This window comes from Armigeres subalbatus, chromosome 3 (genome assembly GCF_024139115.2).
Source record: "Armigeres subalbatus isolate Guangzhou_Male chromosome 3, GZ_Asu_2, whole genome shotgun sequence".
In the NCBI taxonomy this organism is placed as follows: Eukaryota; Metazoa; Arthropoda; class Insecta; order Diptera; family Culicidae; genus Armigeres; species Armigeres subalbatus.
This window is the reverse complement of record NC_085141.1, coordinates 227253624-227274209: the sequence shown is the minus strand read 5'-3', so window position 1 is coordinate 227274209 and position 20586 is coordinate 227253624. Positions and strand designations below refer to the sequence as shown.

Genomic DNA, 20586 nt, shown 5'->3' with positions numbered 1-20586 from the left:
TTTTTCCTATTTGTTATCGATGTTTGTTATCTATTGAGAGCGATTTCTCCAAACCCTGTGAACTATCATAAGACGATTTTAGTACTATTAAAATTAATTCCACCACGTTGTATTGCTTTACAGCTAGGTACGTATTTCGTCCTCAACTGTAAGGCTATCTTCAGTGCCTTGTCCTTTACTCGACTTGACTCAAGTTAATTGAATTTTTTATTGCGATTAGTCATCGGCGTGGCAAAATTATAATAGGTTGACCCGAAATCGTTTTTGAAAATTAAAAACACAGATATAACACACATACAGACATAAGACTCAAGACTGTAGTCTGTCTGTCGTCAATGAGATGTAAATCAAATAAACGATTTATTAGAGAGCTGTGACACATCACCAACAATCAAATCATAAGTATCTTCAACTTTCGATCACTGATGTTTATTACACTACTAACAATGTCGGAAAAATATCGAATGAAGCCGTATGTTTTACGCGTACGTGTAATGTTTTGCTTCGACGTGACGTTGAGATAATTGTTGATCAATCCAGTCTCGGAAACCTGCTACGTTGGCGTACACTCCAGGAATTCCCTTTTCACCGCAGCCGATACCCCAAGCAACAATACCAGCTTGATAGTAGTGAGTAGGGTTTCCGGGAATCGGACACACAAGTGGCGATCCTCCATCGCCACGGCAAGTATCTTGCCCGACTTCACCTCCTGCGCAAACGAAGCTTTTATCCAGAATGAAACGCAGTCCCAATCTGGTGGTACGCATAGATGACTGGCATGACTGATGGGGAACAACCGGTAGTTCAACCTTCTTCAAGATAACTTGGTACTTTCCTTCCTTTCCGAAAATATTCTTACCCCATCCTGAGGCGAAACATCTGTTGTTATCGAAGATATGGTTCCTTGGCGGCAAGCAAACGGGCTGAATGTTTTCAGCGAACTCGAATGGCTGATCCAGGATCAGCAGTGCCACATCGTTGAACAGGGCTCCCTTGTTGAAACGTTCATGGATAATAACTTCACGCACGCGTCGATCACTATGCGGATACAGTTCGTTCCTAGTTTGAGTGTCCCATTCGCCGGCGCGAACCAGCAAAGTGTCCTGCTGTTTGTTGGCAACGCAGTGAGCAGCGGTGAGAATAACGTTGGGCGCAATCAGCGAACCACCGCACTCGTAAACATTCAGCGTAGAATCCATCACTTTATCCTCGCGCAGCACGGCGACCATCCAGGGGAATTCACCGTACTCCGACTCACCGTTCTTGTTGCCGGTGATTCGGAAACCAAGCCCATCGGCATTGCGGAGACCACACGAGACTTTGCTGGTCACTACCGGTGGCGCTGGAGTGTATGTTGGAGGGGGCTCCACCAGTACTTGTTCCTTCTCGCAACAGGTGTCCAGATAGTTGGCGCATTCGTTTTCAACATTTGTGTCCTCGCCAACACGAATATCGATGATCCCCGTTCCGTCGGTGATAATTTGATTATCATTGCACAGATAGTACGGAACGCAGGTTCCTTTGCAGGTCTGGAAGTAGATAAAAAAATTGTTTTTAATTTGATTAAGTAAAATAAAACAAATAATGTAAGTTAAAAATAAAATGGGATTCGAAGGTAAATGTCTGAGGTCCAGAGTGGGTTCTAAAAGATTGGCACAAAAAATTTCAACCCATATTTTTAGGCCAATTGAAAATTGAAATAAGGTCTCACGCTAAAAAAGAGTTTGCTTCTCACTCAACTGTTACCCCTTAATTTATAGAGTGCTTTTTGCAACCATTACATGCACAATAATGCCGCCAATATATATAGCAATGAGTTTGCATTTTTTTTTTTGAGGCAATATGTATAACTCGAGAATGGATGGACCTATTCGCAAGATTTTTCACTAATCGATTCGTTTTGGTCTCTGCTGTGCATGTATACCAAAAGTTGATCAACTTGACGGGAAAAGTTGGAAAATTGTCAGAATGCATTTTCATGAGTTTTCATGAGTTCTAAAAAAAGCCATCAAGCTCGAACTGAAATTGATCTTGAGTACGACGCTGCAATCAAATGACAGTTTGACGGAGAGAAAAAAAAAAACAACCCGAGCAAGATCGGGCAGGTTTGTTTAGTAATGGGATAAATTAATATTAGACCCGATTTTGACAACTTTCCAAAACCGGTATACAAATGCACATCAAATCGTGGTCCCATAACGGGGTAAATACCCTATTACGTAGTATGATTTTTCATGGTCACATAGTCAGCTTCAGGCAAATCGTGACCTTACGAAAACCATCCTCAATATCCAACATATCTGAAGATGGGCGTGGCCAGGAGTATTAATTCTCATGCTGTTGTTATTATTGTCTTAGACTTGGACCCGCCTTGGAATGCATGTAGAATGAAACCCGCTTCAAAAACACAGTCAATCAAATCTTCTTCTTCTTCTTCTCTTTAGCATCACATCTCTTATTGGGACATTGCCGCCTCGCAGCGTAGTGTTCATTCAGCACTTCTACAGTCTTGCTTTGTAGCCGCGCATATTACCGCACGCCTAAGGAAGGTCGCGAAACGAATCTAGCGGGATTGTATTTTTCGTGGAATAAATTCAAGTCTGCGTCAATCCCAAAATCTGCTTTAAAAAAATCGCCGTTTTATTGCCTCAACGAAAATGCAAACTCATTTGAATATATAGAAGAAAGATAGAAAAAGACGATACACATGCTTGCAAAGAAACATGTGTTATCTTTGCATTAACAGCGAATCATCCACTGATCAATTTTGACTGTGACACATCGAAAATGAAAAAAAGGGGTCAAGCCTCCCCAATCTCCCCTACGCTTTAAAATATCGAGCCTGGATTTTGCCAGGCATCCTTCCTGACGGACAAAAGCAAAGAAGTACTATGTCGCGTTCAACGTAGGGATGGATGGTTAAAATTCACCCCTCCAACAATGTGTGAACTCTCTAGTCGATTATGAAATGTTCTGAAGATACATTTGAAAGTACTCCAAACGACAAGAGTGTAACTTGCATTCTGAGATAATAAAACGCAAATAAATCCTGCTCAATACTTCTATTCAAAAAAAGAAGGGAAGTCGACGAAGACAATCCCCTCCTGCGATATTCGCACTCTTACTAGATAGTGCTTGAATTGTAGTCTGACATACAACAGCACTGATATGAAAGATTTTTCTGAAAAAAGGCTATTTATGGCGAAAAAAAGTTGATCAGGTTTAGTTCGATCATCAGCTAGTATCCGCTGGCCTTCCAAACAGCCGGAAAGAATTCTTCATGCTATAAATTTTTATTGAACTTCGCATGATAACCGTCAAACAGTAGCTTGGGTGGTCAAATGGCACCTGTTTCCGAACATAGCACTGGATCCCCTTCTTTGACATTTTTTAACTATCATTTATTTAGAAAGGCTCATTTACGTTAAACTTCTTTGACATTCGGATACTACATTTTCTGCCATTTTAAACCCACAATGGAGGTTAAGAACTTGTTCATTTTCTTTACAGTGACCACCGAGTAAATTTGAAACCATAACTACTTGACAATAAAGCCGTTTTGGCATCGCACGACTGAAATATTTTCCAAAGAGAACTAGAAATTGACTCTCAAACAGCATTTTCGCTGGTGATTAGAATTATCTACAAAAATGAGACAAACATAAACTTTCTTTGGGACTTTCAGTATACGTTGTGATTGGTTACCACGTTTGCAATATAATTAAACCTGATAAAAACTCAATGCCGATAACCTAACTATTAACAATCTGAGGAGGCTTAGAAGGTTTATCAATATTTTGTTTGGCAAGAACTCACATGAACTAGAGGCAAACAAATAAGAATCATATAGAATGAACTAGTAGGCAAGCGCATACAAAAATACTTGATCTTTTAGAACCACTCTGGACCTCAGACATTTTTAACACATTATTTGTTTATTTTACTTAATCAAATTAAAAACAATTTTTATCTACTTCCAGACCAAAAGGAACCTGCGTTCCGTACTATCTTGTGCAATGATAATCAAATTATCACCGACGGAACAGGGATCATCGATATTCGTGTTGGAGGACACAAATGTTGAAAATAGATAGCCAACTATCTGGACACCTGTTGCGAGAAGGAACAAGTACTGGTGGAGCCCCTCCAACATACACTCCAGCGCCACCGGTAGTGACCAGCAAAGTCTCGTGTGGTCTCCGCAATGCCGATGGGCTTGGTTTCCGAATCACCGGCAACAAGAACGGTGAGTCGGTACGGTGAATTCCCTGGATGGTCGCCGTGCTGCGCGAGGATAAAGTGATGGATTCTACGCTGAATGTTTACGAGTGCGGTGGTTCGCTGATTGCGCCCAACGTTATTCTCACCGCTGCTCATTGCGTTGCCAACAAACAGCAGGACACTTTGCTGGTTCGCGCCGGTGAATGGGACACTCAAACTAGGAACGAACTGTATCCGCATAGTGATCGACGCGTGCGTGAAGTTATTATCCATGAACGTTTCAACAAGGGAGCCCTTTTCAACGATGTAGCCCTGCTGATCCTGGATCAGCCATTCGAGTTCGCTGAAAACATTCAGCCCGTTTGCTTGCCCCCAAGGAACCATATCTTCGATAACAACAGATGTTTCGCCTCAGGATGGGGTAAGAATATTTTCGGAAAGGAAGGAAAGTACCAAGTTATCCTGAAGAAGGTTGAACTACCGGTTGTTCCCCATCAGTCATGCCAGTCATCTATGCGTACCACCAGATTGGGACTGCGTTTCATTCTGGATAAAAGCTTCGTTTGCGCGGGAGGTGAAGTCGGGCAAGACACTTGCCGTGGCGATGGAGGATCGCCACTTTTCCGATTCCGGAAACCCTACTCCACTATCAAGCTTGTATTGTTGGCGGGTATCGGCTGCGGTGAAAGGAATTCCTGGAGTGTACGCCAACGTAGCAGGTTCCGAGACTGGATTGATCAACAATTATCTCAACGCGTCGAAGCAAAACATTCACGTACGCGTAAAACATACGGCTTCATTCGATATTTTCCGACATTGTGAGTAGTGTAATAAACATCAGTGATCGAAAGTTGAAGATACTTATGATTTGTTTGTTAGTGATGTATCACAGTTATCTAATAAATCGTTTATTTGATTTACATATTATTGACGACAAACAGACTACAGTCTTTTTTTTTTTTTTTTTTTTACAGGGAGATGCATTTACACACTAACCCAGTACACGTGTATTGTGGTTGCCAAACTACCACACGGAAGTGTACTGGAGTGTCGACTCGACCATAGTAATACCGCTAAACTCCTGGGCTCCACCATCTTTCCCCAGGAACTACCTCGCAGTACTACTTCTGGGGGACGGCCAGTCTAAGCACCTCGCTCATTATCACTCCACACAGGCACTCGTCCCACGCAGAGACTGACTTGGGTGCTCGCTCTATCGCACCCTCAAACACACCCTACATACTCTGTTGCACCTCTGTCATGCCGTGCAGGTCTAACTTGTGTCCCACTCTTCTCGTGCCATGTGGGTCTAACGATGCCACCCAAACCCTTGATTCATGCTCATACGCTCCATGCTTGCACACACATTCGCTCCTATGGTCTGACTTGTGCCCACTTCTCATGCCGTGCAGGACTAACTTTTGTACCCTTCTCATCCGTGCAGGACTAATTCTATGCCCACCTTTATCGTACCATGTGAGACTGCTCACCTCTTTCATTCAGTTCGGCACATACTACTCGAGTCATTCGACCTAACACTCCCTCTGGCATCCCTTGTGGACTCTTCCTTAGGTTCCCACTTCTGACATACCATGTGAGTCTGACTCACCTCATTCATGCCATATGAGACTAGCTCACACGACTCAACTCATTCCTTTCGTACCATGTGAGACGGCTTGGATGCTCCCCACACTCCTCTCCACGCCACGGGGTATCAGTGAGTCGGAACCAACATTCCTGCGCTACTCCCAGCGCGCGTGTGCGATCCATACATACACCTATTCATTCACCCTTCTGCCATGCTTCGGTGACGATCTCGTTTGCCACCCGCTGCGCCATTACCTCTGCATGGGCAGACCATTCACACACTTCTTCGCGTTCGGCACTTTCGCTCTAACTTACCAATCGAAGTTAGTCATGCTTGTCGATTGTTGCTCGGCGCGCCAGATTCTCTCTGCAAGCTGCAGGCAATCTGAGTGGTTGCAGTCGAGACTGCGTTCACCTTCCCATGACACATCCTTTGGATAAGATTATCCGGGTTGTGTCCGCCGCAAACTCTAGCATTGCTCTCTTTCGACGTCGAAACGAGGACATACGAACAGTATGTGCTCTGCAGTTTCGTCAACACCTGGGCAGTCAGGGCCACGGGGACCTCCGCGTGTCAAACCTGTGGTGGTACTGTCGGAAACAGCCATGGCCTGACAGGAATTGTGTCAGATGGAGTGAACCTCCCCGGGTCTCCCCACCAGCTTGATATGTTAGGAATCAGCCGGTGGGTCCACCTACCTTTCGAGGAGTTATCCTCGCGCTGCCATCTGGCAACCGAAGTCACCCTGGTACGCTCGCGGGCTCCTCTGGTGCCAGGGTCAACCTCCTCGTCCTCCCGGATGACCAGCCCGACTGGCATCATACTCGCTATCACGCAGGATGCGTCGCGCGATACCGTGCGGTAGGCCGATATCACCCTGAGACATCAAGCGGTAGGTGCTCTCCAGTTTCTGCGGGTAACTGGTTACCCCATGCTTTTGCCCAGGACGGGCCGCCGTACCCTAGAATAGATGCGGCAACGCCTGCCAGTAGCCTACGTCTACTGGCGCACACCTTGAGCTGTTGGACATCATCCTCGATACCGCCACAGCAGTCGAAGCCTTCTTGCACGCATATTCGACATGGCTACCGAAGGTAAGCTTGTCGTCTATGATGACAGAATCTTCAGACTCCGCTTTGAAGTGATCGCGACGTCTCCCGTGTACAACTGCATGTTGTGCCGACTTACGTTGCTGACGATAACCACCTCCGTCTTATGTTGAGGAGCTCAAGGCCTCTCTCATCCAGTCCGCCACAGTGCTGATCGCGTGTTCTGCGGTTGCTCTACTTCGGGATTGACTCCCGTAGACCTCTAGGTTACATCGTCAGCAAAGCCGACGATCTTCACACCAGGAGGAACTTTAGCTTGAAACCGTCATACATCAGGTTCCATAGTACCGGACCCAGGATTGACCTTGCGGGACTCCTGCGGTAATAGGAACACTTTTCTGACCGGCATCGGTCTCGTATAGCAACACACGGTTCTGGAAGTAGCATTCCAAGATCGGTACAGTCCACCGGTAGGTTAACCCGGCGTAACGAGAACGCGATGGCTTTCCAGCTTGAGCTGTTGAATGCGTTCTTCGTCCAGTGTCACCAACGCACAGTATCGAATTCCTCGCCTTTTCCGTTGGATCGCTACCTCTGCAGTCTTGAGGACTGAATTGATAGCGTCCACCGTGGACTCCTTCAAAGACCAAACTGGTTACTCGACAGGCCATCCGTACCCTGCATACGGGTGAGCCTGTTGAGGATGATCCTCTCAGCAGTTTACCCGTCGTGTCGATCAGGCAAATTGGTCTGTACGCCGATGGGTCACCGGAGGCTTCGGCCTTCGGCAGTACCAACTTCTGCTTTTCCATCTCTCAGGAAACAACACTCATCCAGGCATCTCTGCGCGCTAGCCTGAACATGTTCGGGTTCGCTATGATCGCTGTATAGTGCACTTTTGGAACTCCATCGGGGCCTGGAGCTTTGTTCATCGCAGGGTGTTAGCCACTGCGAGTAACTCTTCGTTCGTCACCGGAGCCACCATTTCGGCCACCTCCGCGCCTTGCAGCGCGGGAGGAGGCCAGGACTTGGCTCGGACGGGAAAATACTTCGATAATCCTCGCCAACCGGTCCGGTGACCGTTCGGGGGTGAATAGCCCTTTGGTCTTGGCCATCACGATCCTATGAGCGTCACCCACGGATTCGCATTGGCACCCTCCGAGTTGTCGAAGCACGCTCTCTTGCTGCTCTTGATGGCCTTGTTGAGGCCAGTCTCGCAGCTGAAACACTTCCGGCGGACCGCTCTTTCCTCCTCGGTGCGGGCTCGTTGCGTCTACGTCTAGCCTTGAGGCAGGCTGATCGTAGGGCTGCAATTTCGGCACTCCACCAGTATACCGGGCGTCTGCCATTTCTTGCAGGGCTTTCCTCGGCATAGTAGCGTCGCACGCGCGTGATAAGACAGCTATCAGCGCATCCCTTAGACTGTCGTGTTGGCCTCAGTCCCAGGGCCGCGGTGAAACTTCGCTGTCGAAGTGAGTGGTCTTCCACCCACGGACCTGACAGGGATCACCGCCCTCGGACGCTGCACACCATAATTGATCTTGAAGCGAATTGCTAGGTGATCACTATGGGTGTAGCCCTCGTCTACCTCCAGTCCAGGTCCGGGGACCAGACTAGGGCTGACAAACGTTACATCTATCCATGACTCGACCCCATTCCACGGAATGTCTGCACCTCCGTCATTGACAAGCACTGCGTCGAGTTTTGCAAGTGCCTCGGTAACGCTTGTCCCGTCTGATTGGTGCAGCGGCTGCCATTCCACTGCCCAAGCATTAAAGTCTCCCGCTATAACGAACGGGCTCCGACCTACTAGGTCGGCCGATAGCCTATCGATCATCTGGTTGAACTGTTCCATTGGCCACCTTGGTGGGCGTAGCACTACAATAGAACACCCGTTGATCTTGGCTATCGCGACACCCTCCGCGAGGAGTGTACAACCTCTTGAACGGGTACGCCCGTTGTGCAAGTACCGCCGACCTAGACCCGTCCGCCACCCAGTTGCCGTTGCCGGCAGGGACGTTGTACGGGTCGGACAGGAGGCGACATCGATCCTCGACTCCGAGACCGCCTGCCACAGCAGCTGCTGGGCAGGTGCACAGTGATTCAGATTCAGCTGTGTTACTTGCACGGCTTTTCCGATTGGCTTCTCGAAGACACGCAGGCCCGCCCATAGCATGGTTCCGGGCCTGCTCCAGCGCAGATAAGGCACCTGGTGCCTTGTCGCATTCCTGTGCTGTCCCTCCTCGCCGCAGCGACGCCATCTTGCTTCGGTCTGGCCCTTGCAGTCATAAGACTTGTGCCCGGACTCAAGGCACCAGTAGCACCTGTCCACTGAAGGTGGCTGGAGCACTTACTGGGCATACTGACCAGCCGATCTTCAGCTTCTTTTTCTCGATGACCTTTTTGGCGTCAGCCACCGTGATCTGAGATAGGCTACCTGCGTAAGAATCCCCTCTTAGACGTACAGAGGACCGCTCAACCTCTGTGCCTGCTCTTTGACGGCAGGGACGACGTCTTCCGCGTCGTGACCTCATCCAGCTGCTTACACTGGAGGTCCTTCGCACCAACGACCTAACCTGAGCGCCGTCACCCAGACCTCCTGGGCAAGCTTTTTGTAAGCCGCCCGCGGGATTGCGCGCCACGCTTCGTACCGAATCATTTCACCGTTCTTGGTACGTCTACACGCACGTCCTGGCCCAGGGCCGATAGGCTATCGGCCGCTCGCATCGATTGGGACATCGGCGTATTTGTCCTGTCGGTTTTCACCAACAAGGCCTCGCCTCTGTCTCTCACTTCTTCATTGGTCGAGGGTGTTCGACTTCGCCCCTACTGACCAGTTGCCAGGATTCGCATCCCTTCGGCGGTACCGATGGCTGGCTGGGGCCAGCTTGTGGCTCAACAACTTGTGCCTGTCTAGTGCTTTCGCCTTCTTGGGCATACGCCCTTCAGGCTCGGTGCACCATCCAGGCGCCGCTTCGCCTTAATGGTAGCGCGTTTGGGTCGCTTCTTACTTGGCGTTTTCTTGCCCTCACTGGCCGTAAGGGCGGTCGCCTCTTCGCCGCAGTAACACCGCTAGGGAGGAGGGGCCTTGGTCTGCGTACCTTTGGCTATCCTCTCTGCTTCGCTCACGCCTGATGTAAGCGACCTGTTCTTGTCTTGCGACGAACAGCTCGCCGGAGCACCAACAGGCTCTGCTTGAGCTCCTTGTTGGCTGCCTGCCGCTTGAACTCGATGATCTCATCAGGTTGCTCGGCCACCACCGTATCCGGTAGTGGCTCGTCAGGCGTGCAGGCAGGGCTACTCCCCACCACCGCTGGAGACTCTTCGGTGCTGCCAATAGCAGCAGCCGTCACTCCTTGCCCCTCTTTAATGGGGGACCTCGAGCCCTTTGGCAAAGGGTCCGTCACCTCCAACTCAAAGATAGGTTTCGTTCAGTACTCATTTCTTAGTGTCCCCGGCTGCCGCCGAATCCTACTGGAGTAGTCGCCTTTGGTGATCCATGGTTATCTACTGCCTTGCGGCAACGGGAGGCCATGCAAGTTGACACTTGCGTGTTCAGAGAATCAGCGAAGTCAGGAAAGGGCATCTGAGCCTACTCCCAGTAGGCTAAACTGGATGGCAGGATTGGGCGGCGTGCTACAAGGCCCGCCACGGTTTTATGGGACGGAAAACAGCCTGGCCATTAGCCCACTCGCCGTTTCAGTCAGTGTCACCGACCCTACTAAGAGAGTAGAATGTCAGACTGCCAGCCCTCACTTCACAATATAACAATATCCAAATGAGAAACCAGTACACACCAACCAGTATGCCATAATCAGGGTCTTACTGATATCAACCCTGATGTGCCAGTGGCACTCTCTGGGCTTGTGCTTTTGAGAAGCACACAGTCGCTTTGATAGAATCTGCTTACGGGCACTTGTGGTTTTTGGGAGGGATTTTAGCAGCCCACTGCTAAATCCCACCACGCCTAGGCAAGTTCTCCTGACTCTGAACACTGGGGAGGGTCGTCAAGCCCTTGGACATGGTCCCTGCTGCCATACAGTCTACAGTCTTGAGTCTTATGTCTGTATGTGTGTATATCTGTGTTTTAATTTTCAAAAACGATTTCGGGTCAGCGCCGCCTATTATAATTTTGCCAGCCGATGACTAATCGCAATAAAAATTCAATTAACTTGAGTCAAGTCGAGTAAAGGACAAGGCACTGAAGATAGCCTTACAGTTGAGGACGAAATACATGCCTGGCTGTAAAGCAATACAACTGGTGGAATTAATTTTAATAGTACTAAAATCGTCTTATGATAGTTCACAGGGTTTGGAAATCGCTCTGAATGAATAAACATCGATAAAAATAGGAAAAACCTCTTCGAATCAACAAGCCATGAAAACAAAACTTTCGCTTGATATTCCTACAAGTTGGACAAAAACTGATTCGGATAGGCGGCCCCCACCGATGGGGTTTGATAAAACCCTTTGTTAGCTCATTTTATGTTGGGGACCATATTTTTTCGCATAGCTCAGTAAATATTGAAATGCATCGTCAGAACCGGTGTCCTGGAATTGGGGCTTATTAAAAGAAATTTATCATGGGTTGTAGCCCCCGAATCAGTTCATAATCGTAACGTACCGAAAACGGTATGCTACCTATCGAGATGTATACAGACATGATAAGTGATTTTCATTCTCCTTATTCAAACCCTCATAGTTCATAAATGTTGTTATTGTGGAACTTGTCAGAATTCAATTTCAAATATAGCTAAAGTGATGGTGTCTCTTATGCGACGTACACACCAGTCAAGCAGTTTGACGAACATTGACTCCGCCCCCAAGAAAACGCTTCGGTTGCTGCTTTGTTTGAACGTGTGTGAAGATGTTCGAACAACCATTTGACAGTTAGCGGCTCGTTGGAAAAAATTAAAACGGTTTGATTTTGGTTTGAGTTGTCAGGGGGTGGAGTCAGGTTCGCCGAACATATTTGACATTTGTATGTAAAGTTGCACAAACCCCATATATTTTTGATGGTTGGTGCTCAAGTTGGCGCTTCGGTCGTTCGTGTGTGAAATTGTTTGTCGAATAAATTGATTGTACGTGCCGCTGTTGGTAAAACTTGATGGATGTTTGAATAAACAAGAGGTGGAGTCAATGTTGGTCAAACTGATTGACCGTGTGTACGTTCCATTAGTCAGTGAAAAAAAAGACATACATTGCATTGTCTTGGTTAATGAATAGGTTGGTTAATTAGTTTGTAGGTTTAATGATGCATTATCTAGGAGATTTAATCTAATTAGTAGAATAATACACAACATGTTGGAATTGGAATTCGTCTAAGCCAAGATCTCATTCAGCCGGGCGCCTAAACCTGTAGGTGACTCGCAGGGAATCAATATTCGAGCAACGCCTAACAATAGGGTAGATAACCATTTGGGCAGCACCACCTATTCCCGTCCACAACGTTCATTATTCGAGCGCATTACAACCTTGTTTCTTAGTACATGGTTAGTATCTGTCGATATCTAGTGATGAGCATGAGCATGAGCATGATTGACCGCCCACGGTTGCTCCTCCGTTATTGCCAGGTCAGCTGTAATTACACAGAGAACCAACAGATGAAGTTTGGGACTAACATCATCTTCAATGTAAGAACTGGGGCCCAAAATAAACAATACCAGCGCCGCCGTGTCCGAATGCAGGTCAATTAAGGAATGGGTAGGATGATACTCGTAGAATGATGACGTGATACTCGCTTTGATGAAACCGACGAGTCATCTGCACTTCCGAGAAATCACTGGATGTTGGATATATGGGGTGGGGAGTGTGGCAGGGGTTCGTTTGGTAAACGGTATGCCGTGTATGGCGTAGTTTGATCGATGAAAACAAAACTATTTTTTATTAAAGACCGCACAAAGCAGAACACAATTTCGGTGACCGGTGATCGTTCTGCTCCGAAAGCAGAACAAAACTTTGATGACCAGCCGATCATTCTCCTGTAGAAAACATGTCTGGATGCGATTCTAACTTTAATTTTGTAATTAATTCACTCCACGCACGAAGCAGAACAAATTTTGGTTATCGGCCGATCGTTCTGCTTACCCACAAAGCACAACAAAATTTTGATGACCGACCGATTGTTCCTTACTGAAGAAAACACGTTTGGACGCGATTTCCGATCATTTACGTTCGATACAAAACACGATCAAATCTGCACTGAACTGTGTTTCACTTTCCAATTTACTCCACACACAGCAGAATCAGACATTTTGATAATCGCGCGACCGCGTGCCGTCCAACACAAAACACGAACAAACTTGCACTCTTTACTGTGATTCTGCGACGAAGAGAAAACAAAAACTAATACGATGCAGGCTCGGTCGCTTCTGCATACTGAGAATCGTGTTTTTATTTATCATCAGACTAAGGCCGGAGTGGCCTGTGCTGCACATAAAAGACTTCTCCATTCAGCTCGGTTCATGGCTGCACTTCGCCAACCACGCAGTCTGCGGAGGGTCCGCAAGTCGTCCTCCACCTGATCGATCCACCTTGCCCGCTGTGCTGTGAGAATCGTGTTACTCCGACCGAATCGACGCGCACTAATCTGTTAACTCGAAATATAAACTTGAATTATTGATATAAAGACAGCGAAATGTATCTCATATCACCCGCTGGTAATATTCAGATTGTCTTTCATAAAATAAAAACACATTAATATGTTTGAGAATATACAGAAATCAGTGAAATAATTTCAAAACTGTAAAAACCTGGAAGTTTGTAAATATGAAAACATTGAAGTAAAAGTAAATATCTGCATTTGTTAATATTGAAACATCAACCTTTTCTTCCCATGTTTGCTAGTTTTCCTATATGTGCATGGAGACAGTTATCCTATAACAGTAGTGTAGAGCTCCATCAAATTTTGCACATTCCAACATTTATCGAATTGTTTCACAACATAAAGCTTTATTTGAGAAAACTTTATGGTAGCATTAGACTCTTATATATAATTAATTTAGTGTAAAATAGTTGAAATATAATAAATATTGAACACAATCAAGTAACAATTGATTTACAATCAAAAACTTTTTTTTTGTTTTCCATTAATTTTAGCTAAGCCAAATAACTCTTGTTCTAGCTAGAAATACTAGAATAAGAGATCGGCAAAGACGCCATCTTGTTTCCAATCGAACCGTCAAAAGCGGTTCCATTTCGACTTGTTTACTTTTTGCACCCATAAGAAGCAAGCAAAAGTTCAATACTACCATTATCATTTCGCGATTTCATGCATTTCATCGTTGCCATTCCGACGGTTTTCACTCCGCCGGTCTCTGGTTATAGGGTTGCTAGTTCTAGCATCTTTTCTGATCCTTCCGAACTCTTTGGGAAGAGAGGTTAAAGAGAGGAAGGAGATATTTGATATACAGTATGGAGAAATCAATCAGACTAGCCTTATGACATATCTGGATTATTTAAAATGTACACGGACAGATAAATCAACCAAACTTTGAGTTCAATATACGCACAGATGAGAATATCGGTAGTTTTCCTTTCTTTCCCATGATTGCTATCAAAACTAGAGCAAGATGCAAACATCACCAAGGTTGCTCGGCCCAATAACCCAAATTTGAGTAAATTCAATATTCTCTATTTTGGGTTGATTAAGGTCCGCTTTAGATGAATTAAACTCAGCTTTGGGTAAATTATTTACATGGGATTAAAGGCAAATCTGTCGATATCTAGTGATGTATAGAAAATCAAGCCATTTGGTTGGAACGCGGTCAAGTTATGAACGTTGCGGACGGGAATAGGGGGTGCTGCCCAAATGATTCCGCTCCCTAATACCGTGGGGGATCGATATCCGTAAACTTAAGCACCTTAGTATATGAAAAAGTTATTTGAAAATATAAATCGAATATAAATAAAACGTTTGTCATTGACACAGGAGCATGAAGGCTTCTACTTTTGAGGTGCGTCACATTTACTCATTAAAAACTACGAAAACATGATAAAATAATGAATAAATTCAACTACTCCCGACTCGAAATCCGTCCACGGTGGACGGATTTCGAATCAAAGGATCAAAACCCGTACAGCTATTATTTAACTTAATATTTAAATTCAAGCAGTCTGATTGACTAAACTATCACTGTAAATAGTTCAATACGCACCTTGAGCGATCCCTTCTATTTGTATTCCGCTCATGTCATGTAATGATTCGCAATTAGCAATTAAAACGCAGTTACTTTTGGTCCAATTATGCTCTACCCGAAAACAAAATGGCGGCAAAAACTCCGCGTTTGGTGGGTGGAGATTTGTTTTGATTTTGTCGTTTAATTTAAAGCCTTCTTTGCATTTCTATGCCCTAAAAGCTTACTGTCAAGTATCTGAACAGGATAAGATAAATTATTTCTACATTAATTAGCTTTAACCCCCTTTAATTTGTTGATATCTCGTGAGGTGGATGAATTTCGGTGCTGTACGGATTTCGGTCCCGCACGGTACCCATTGTCGTCAACAAAGTTTGTTGCTGGCAAACGCACTTCACAACAAACCTTTATCAGAACCCAAACACAATATGACAAGAATTATTTACCTTGCATGTTCTGATGTTCCCGAGAATACGATGCTTATTTTGTAATCATAATTAGATTCTCGAACGTTTCCTTAAACGCAGAAAATATGATAGTATAAAATCGAAATTTGCTGTAGAGATAATGCATAATAACGCTAGTCTGCAAAGTTAGCAACAAAATTGTTTTCTTTTTTGTTTCTAGTAAAAATTTTCGGATCTTTGTCATTAGGTAACTAATCTCCGACAAAAACAAAGCTTTGTTGTTGGTTCTCTTTTATCGCTTGTTTCGCATGCGCATCAGCGCATCCAAGATAAATTGATTTCCTCCCTGGTGACTCGCAAATTATGTTTGTTGCGGTACATAAGCTTTTGTGAAGGCTTGAATGCATGCCTAAAGCGCCTTCTTTTTTAAAGCATCTGGCATTGGTTCAGGAATTTCAAGTTAAGTGGCACATCTATTATCTTGACAATATTTATTTATTTTATTCATTAAAATTAACCAGGCCACTTATTAATCATTTTCTTTGATTTTTTATTGGTGCTATAGGACTTATTTGGAAAACCAATTTAGCAAAATAATTAAATCCAAGGGGTGGGTCGCTTAGCACAAATCAATTTAGATTCGTAAAAATATTGTGTAAAAACTTGTGCCACAGTGTTCTTACCTGTGCCACAGTGTGTATAAAAGTGCATATTTTACTTAGTCGAAAATCGACATGTTTTGGCAACACTTCCGTAAAGATTCATAAAAGTCATCAGGTGATTGTGACAGACAGCTGTTTGTTGTTGTTTTTTTTTTTTTCGAGATTAGTTAACGTAAAAGCCTCGACTCAAGCTAGGAAATAAGTTAATGTAATGTAAACCTCTATTTTCTCATCGCTCCGAAAAAGAGCTCGGTAATTTAAGAATGCGCGGAGAAAGCCGTATGCTAGAATCTGCCGGTAAGTGAAAACTTGATTTGAAACCGGAGATAAGAGGCTTATCTCTATTATCCCAAGTATTGGCATTCGCCGATATTCCAGAGCCAGATGGAACATACCATCTACAGCAGCAGGACACTAACGACTTTCGGATGCGAATTATGGAAAACTCATAAGTGGTAAGTGGTATTATATTCATGACAGAGATCAGTAATAAAAATGATAGAATTAAAAACAAACTGAATAAAAACATTTACGGTTGTTTAATGAACGCGAATTAAGAGAAATATCTTATTCATTCAACTTAAAAATAACATTGTGTCAAAAGCTGTATTGTGTAAACTTACACCGTGCCATACTAATCGGCTTTCGTGCAAAGTTTTTGTGGTTTAGTTTTTATTCCAATACGATGGAAGCGTTGTAACCGATCGTTTGTCCTTTTAAATCGCCCGGAAGACATAATCCAAAGCATTTTAGACTTTGTAATGTTCACAACTTTTCCATTTGTGCGTTTTATTTTGAAAATATTTTGTTCCGTTTCGTTCCGTTTTGTTGTGCAACGTCTAAGAACAGCTTCTCCTCCTGTTTTCGGAAACACTCTAGTTGCGCATTCGATGGTTATGTCGCCATTTGAAAGACTTTCATCATTACCTAAATGATAGTGGAATACATATGTCCGTTCCCATACGAATATAATTAATTTTTGAATATTTACCGTTCGTGGAATCTTCACATGTGTCAGTAATATTGCCGACGTCTACATATTCAAACTCATATGTCACATCAGAGTTACGCAGTATTAAGCTATTTGTAAAGTTGATATCCTTTTTTGAAAACCCTACAGACAGAAGAAGTTCCGTTGCCTTCTCCACGGCCTTTTTGATGGATTGTGAAATTTGGTCATCATCTGGAAGATCGTATGACTTAGCAGCCAATGCTTTCGAAGCATTTTTTCGAAGACTGGGAAATGAAAGCATGTTTTTTCTACGATGAGCTATTAGTAGCTTCATCTGTACTCGTTGCATTCTCTGTTCCACATCCTTCATAGTAAAGTTGATCGCTGTGTGATTCATTGTAGTCATAGATCTTAGCTCTCGAAACGAAGTTTCACAGGGCTGACTGTTAAGTATCTGTGGTACGAACTGCTCTGGTACATTATTTTCACGACAGTATATCAAAAAATGAACCATCTCATGTGCGTTCAACTCTAAGCACCAGTATACATTAGAAGTTATACAATGTTGAATGCTGTTATCCTTTTTAATACATTGCCAACGTCAAGCTCTAAGAAAGAACAAAGTAGTCCTAAAATAAACATAAGCAGTACATTTAGACAAATGATCTTTCACTGTTAAAGGTCGATGCCAACGTTGCGTTTTTTTAAGCTGCGTGCACGCCGCATCCACGCAAGATACCCAGCATCAAATGTAGTCGTGCACTGCACACGTATACGTGTGCATTATTCCATTTAATGCTGGGTACCATACGTGGACGCGGCATACACGCAGGGTAAAAAACCGCTACGTGAACATCGACTCTAAAAAAGAGATACACTTAGTCGAGCATTTAGTATAACCTCAGACAAACAGATATTTATTTGATTTGACCGATAAAGCATTATACATTTATGTTGTTTGTGGAAGGTTAATTTAAAACCAAATCAACAAACCATATTGTACATATTCGTTCTGTCGGAGAAATGTCGTCCATGGTGTAAGAGTTATAAATCAAACCCATCAGTTTTAAATATATAGCTGTACCGTTCGAATTTGGAACTACTTCGATCAAGTGTTCGATCAAATCTTGTGTCATCAGTTTCAATGATGGATCAAATTTCATCTTATCAGCAGGGTTGAGATCAGACGGGTTCATTCTGTGTATAACTTTATCTCCATTTTCTAGCATATTTCTCAAATCAGCAGACGTTACATCATAGTTGCCTTGAAGTTTAATGAATGAGACATTTCGTTAGAGTAATTTTACTATACTAATGTACTATGCTAGCGTATTAGCTGTTCTAGTTTTAACACCTACCTAACTCCATATGTTTCTTCGGATTCAGCAAGGCATGGCGAAATTTATTCACAAGATGTATAGTATCTTGAATGAAAACTACATCGTCGCTTATGTTAGCTATGAAGTATGGCCCGTATAATGTACACGCAGTCGGATGTGGAAGGCATGTCCTTTGCTTCATGGCTCGCAGGAGTCGTGGATCACCGTCCGATGAGTGGCATACTACTTTTATTCCAGCCTTTTCGAGTTCATCTTCTACGTTCTACCAGCGCAGCTGGACTTGAAGATGCGTAAACTTGTTGTCGCTGCACATATACAAGACACAAAAAGGAGATGCACCAACGACCATCGGGGTAGCCATAACAATGTATAAATATTCTCCAATGGGGTACTTTTTTAGGTCCTGAATCATTTTTTCCGCTGATGTCATTTTGAAGCAGTCAAGTATTGGCATTCCATTGCTGTCCAAAGGCGCAACAAGACCTCGCAAAGAATCGGTACGAGGCGAATACTCCGGATTAGGAGACAGCGAAGTACCATCCTCACTTAATGCAATTACCTTCGGGAAATTATTGGTTTCCAAATACTTAACTAGAGGTTGAATCATTAAAACACCTTCTCTGGTATCGTGGGTGTGAAGAGATATATGTCGCTGTACCGATTTTAGACTTATGAGATTCATATTGGCCTTTTTGAATTTGTAAGCGCTTCTCCCCGAGGTTAATAACAAATAAGCTGCTACATCATGCTCATATTCAGAATAACGAGCTCCATATGTTCTTTGAAGAAGACATCGTGCATTCATGTTGATTTCAATATCTAGTAGTGGTGATGCTTTGTGGAGAGATTCAGTAATACTAGTTTTCCCTTTCGACTCATTAAATTGACGGTTCCTGTTGGAAAACAGTTCGAAAAAAAATTATTTTAAGGAAATTGGTTTTAATTGCTTTCAAGTTCTATATAGTCAATGGGTTTTACATAGGTTCATAAACGATGAGCTCTTTGGAATCTACAATCTGCGGATCCAACTCGGCTGCAGCTGTCGAGAGGTGCGTAACGTCCGAAAGTGTTTCGAGGATATTAGACAACTGCGACTCTATATGAAATTTAATAATTGATCGAAATAATGTGTTGGTCAATTCGGTGACCTCTTTGAATTCCAATTTTATTCCAGGATTTAAAAGCGTTTTGTATATTTTAAGGCGATACAATACTTTAAACAGATGTTACACCCAACTTGGAGTATTTGTTCTTTAAACTGTGTAGTACATGTTACAGTTAACTCGATAATCGATGAATCAACGAATACTCGATAACGATAACGTTAATTCAACGCTCACTTTATCGTCAACGAAGTGTCATCGTAAAACCATTATCGTTATCGAAGTTGGCGTTAATTTACCGACGATAATTTATCGATTAACAACCCTGGATATTACCATCTTCTTCGTTCAATATGTCTGAGGAAAGAAAATAGTTTGTCTTTTAGTAATGTTTGAATTTAATAATTAAAGCTTACCAACTTGCTCGTCATCAATCCTTACTTCTTTTAGCATCATGACCAGATTCTTCAATCCACTCACTCGAATCATTTAGCACCTCATATTCTGTAACATTCAGTGGATCAAATGAAACGGAATTTGAATCATTGTTTGAATCGGTACTGGTCGAGAAGTTGATTTCGATGGAATTGCTGCTGAGATGACGCGACCGCTTCACATCTGTCAAATGATTTTCGGCAATAGCTTTTGGTGGTGTTCCTTTTTCTTTTTTGATTGTTCGAGCTCGCTTCCGTTGAGAGTCTGGCATTGGATAATGCAAAGCGTTGCTGTGTCGAGTTAAACTGTAAATATGCCAGTTGCGTCTCGTCCATCGCAAAGGATAATTTTGACATTTTTCCATTTGCTTGACAAATAGGACATAAGGCTTCTGCCCTATATTTGCCACAGCCATTTGGGAAAACTTTTATGTTGATAGTTTTGAGCAGCTCTAACATTTCATCATATCTCGAATCGTCTATGCCTCTGAATAAATTACGAATGAAATAAATTAGAAATGCAACTAGAAAAAAAATGATAGAAACAATATGAAATATTGAACTGGCCAATGAACAAAATGTTTCCTCACTGAGTATTCATGAATGACGTATACCCAATCTCTCTTCAAGAAGAGTCTTTGGTGAAGATCCAAGTATGGATAAACGACATTAAAGGGTACATCTAGGCCAACATT

General features: G+C 43.7%; 2 protein-coding genes and 1 pseudogene across 3 annotated transcripts in view; 1 reads left to right on the top strand and 2 right to left on the bottom strand.

Annotated features, from left to right (window-relative positions):
- Positions 1 to 407: 407 nt before the first annotated feature.
- LOC134220528 (phenoloxidase-activating factor 2-like) overlaps positions 408 to 20586 on the bottom strand; it is a 62038-nt gene continuing 41859 nt past the window's right edge. For both annotated transcript variants that reach the window (XM_062699607.1, XM_062699608.1), the window contains exon 3: positions 408 to 1529. In XM_062699607.1, the coding sequence (XP_062555591.1) occupies positions 480 to 1529 (1050 nt within the window). In that variant the 3' untranslated portion in view covers positions 408 to 479. The remainder of the gene's footprint in view (positions 1530 to 20586) is intronic.
- Positions 4237 to 4907, top strand: LOC134219444 (phenoloxidase-activating factor 2-like; annotated as a pseudogene).
- Positions 16852 to 19159, bottom strand: LOC134219436 (uncharacterized). The gene is given in 4 exon segments (XM_062698169.1): positions 16852 to 16937; positions 17054 to 17643; positions 18008 to 18278; positions 18373 to 19159. Coding segments are annotated over 4 exon segments (1734 nt in total).